This window comes from Triticum dicoccoides, chromosome 6B (assembly GCF_002162155.2).
Source record: "Triticum dicoccoides isolate Atlit2015 ecotype Zavitan chromosome 6B, WEW_v2.0, whole genome shotgun sequence".
In the NCBI taxonomy this organism is placed as follows: domain Eukaryota; kingdom Viridiplantae; phylum Streptophyta; class Magnoliopsida; order Poales; family Poaceae; genus Triticum; species Triticum dicoccoides.
The window spans coordinates 514,995,123-514,997,692 of NC_041391.1; the positions used below are offsets into that span (position 1 = coordinate 514,995,123).

General features: G+C 55.2%; 1 protein-coding gene across 1 annotated transcript; it reads right to left on the reverse strand.

Moving 5' to 3' along the window:
- Window positions 1-596: 596 nt before the first annotated feature.
- LOC119320012 (E3 ubiquitin-protein ligase RHA1B-like) lies at window positions 597-1,525 on the reverse strand. The gene has a single exon (XM_037594158.1). The coding sequence runs from the start codon at window positions 1,422-1,424 to the stop codon at window positions 813-815; it is 612 nt and encodes a 203-aa protein (XP_037450055.1). The 5' UTR covers window positions 1,425-1,525; the 3' UTR covers window positions 597-812.
- Between the last annotated feature and the right edge of the window lie 1,045 nt (window positions 1,526-2,570).

Below are 2,570 nucleotides of genomic sequence, written 5' to 3' on the forward strand. Positions count from 1 at the left end.
TCCCGTTCGCCAGTCCTCGACCCGGTTCATTCGGAGCATGCACCGCGACTAATAATTAGCTCGCTCATTTCCATCCCCTAAAAATAAGCTCACTCGTTTCCAAACAAGTCACAACCCCTTGTGGCATTGTGATTGGCCTTGGCTGTTACTAGTCCGTCCCGTCTCGTGGAAAAGCAGTGTAGCAGGAAGGAAAGGAGGCAGCTTCCACAATTTCTTGCTTTGTTCATGGGGGCACAGACACGGACACGGTGGCGGCTTTAACAATGAGCCACTGTATCCGTTTACGAATGATCGGCGCAGCTACCTGAGATAAAAATAATCAGTGGTGTCTGTCCGGCCAAGGCCGGGGCCGCCAGTGATCTATCACTGTCGAGACCTACGCTGCGCATTGACGGGCTACATGTTGTATTCATGTCCTTTACCTGCCAGATAGGTCAAGCACGATCACGCGTCGGCGCGAGCGAATCGGGAAGGTCCGAAGAAGCATCTGCGCGAGTGAGACTTTCTTGGTCTCGCCGCATCTCATGTGCTGCAGCAGATCGTGGCTGCGCGCTAGAAAGGGGAAGGAATGGGAAGATCGGGAGACGACCCGAATGTGGCAAACACGATATTCAAATCATAGCTCGACAAGTTGCTTCGATCTGCAAAAAAAGATCCACAGCTCCACAGGCTTGGAAGATGGAATCGGCCTACATAGCTCCTAGGAGTACTCTACTCTTTGTTTAGAATGATTGATCTCCGGCGGTCTTCTCCGTTTCTCCGTGGCGCCTATGTACAAGTCAGCGCGCTGGCTTCAGAGCTCACCAGCCTCCTCACTGGAAGCCGCCCAGGCCGTTGAGCAGCAGCTCGTGCGGGCGCAGCAGGGTGGGGGTGGCCGCCAGCGGCAGCGGGGACGGGTAGGACATGTCGTAGTCGGAGGCGTCCGGGAGGTCGGCCGAGAGCGCGTCGCCGGGCATGAGCGGGGCGCGGCAGAGCGGGCAGGTGCGCTGCTGGTGCCCCATCCAGCGGTCGATGCAGCCGCGGTGGAAGACGTGGCGGCAGTTGGACAGCCGCCGCACCTCGTCGCCGCCGCCGATGCCGCAGAGGCAGACGGCGCAGTCGCCGTCCCCGCACACGGACGGGGAGGACGCCACCAGCTCGTCGAACCGCAGCACGGGGAGCGCCTCCTCGACGGCGGCCATCGGCGGCAGCGCGCGGAAGTCGGGCCGCCGGTGCTGCAGCGAGGGCGAGGGCGCTGCCCCGTGGTGCGCGTGCCACTGCGCCTCCTCCGCCGTGGGCGCGCTGCCGCCGAGGTCGATGAGGTCGCCCAGGCCCACGGCGTGGAAGGCCCAGAGGAGGAAGCGGTGGAGGTGGCCGAGGAGGAGGAGCGCCTGCAGGAGCAGCCGGGGGAGCAGCAGCTCCGAGTATCCCACGGGGAAGCCCATGGCGTCGATCTTGGCTGGCTTGGAGGTGGTCCGTCCGTCCAGGCGTGCGAGGCGTGCGCGTGGGTCGCGGGGCAGGGCAGAGCGGAGGCACGGGAGTCGGGAGAGGCCGGGTGACACACAGTGGTAGTGGGGCTCTTATATAAAGGCTGGTCAGCCAGTCAGGGGAGGAGGGAGACGAGTGGGGAGGGGAATAACGCGGAAAGCTCGACGAGTGTGGGTGTTGCCTCGGGCGGCGGTAGTTAGTTGGGACGTGGGTGTGCGTGTTGGCCCGCCTGAGGCTTGGACGGCGGACTGATGCTCCATCGGCTGGCCCGGTGAGAACCGAGTAGGTCCACACTGTGGCGTGCTCTACGTAGCTTTGCTTTCGTTCTGGCCCGTCCACCCGGCCTCTTTCGCAGTGGGACCAGGGCCGGCCCATAGATATACGGGGCCCCTGGGCAGGACACCAATAAGGGGCCTTGTGTTTACTCAAAAGCTCAAAATATTTATATTTCAAAAGCAAAGTAATATCCAGTACATAGCATAGTCTGATGATCTTAATTTGCACACTAAAACTGACAATATAATTTATTATTTGATCAAGTGAACTACATCATGATAGCAATGAAATGATGCAGTTCGACAAAAGCTTGGTTTCCCCAAAAGCTTGCATTCCTAAATTTAATTGGAGACTTCATTTTGTTCTGCAAAACAAAAGTTCCTATCAAAACTGGTCGCTACTTATATCTTTTGTGTTACCATCAGATAAAAAGTTAGGCATGAACTTACATTTGTTTCTGGATCCTCCCCAATTGGCCATGTTCTTCACTCCAAAGTTCTTCACCAGGATAATAACTCAATTCTTCCAAACATTCCTGCTCAAGGCATAGTAAAGGAAACTGAGCATTTCACGTCTACACTAGAACTTGGAAATTCGTCTAACACTTCTAGAAGCAAAGTCATCGATTATTGCATCAACATTTATTTCATCCAACTTATCTTTCTCAATACATAAAGTAGCAAGACCATTTAATCGTTCTTGTGACATTGTTGACCTCAAATAGTTCTTTAACAATTTCAACTTCGAAAAGCTACGCTCTGCTGATGCTACAGTCATTGGTATAGTGAACAAAATTCGATAAGCAATTAAAACATTTGGAAAACAGT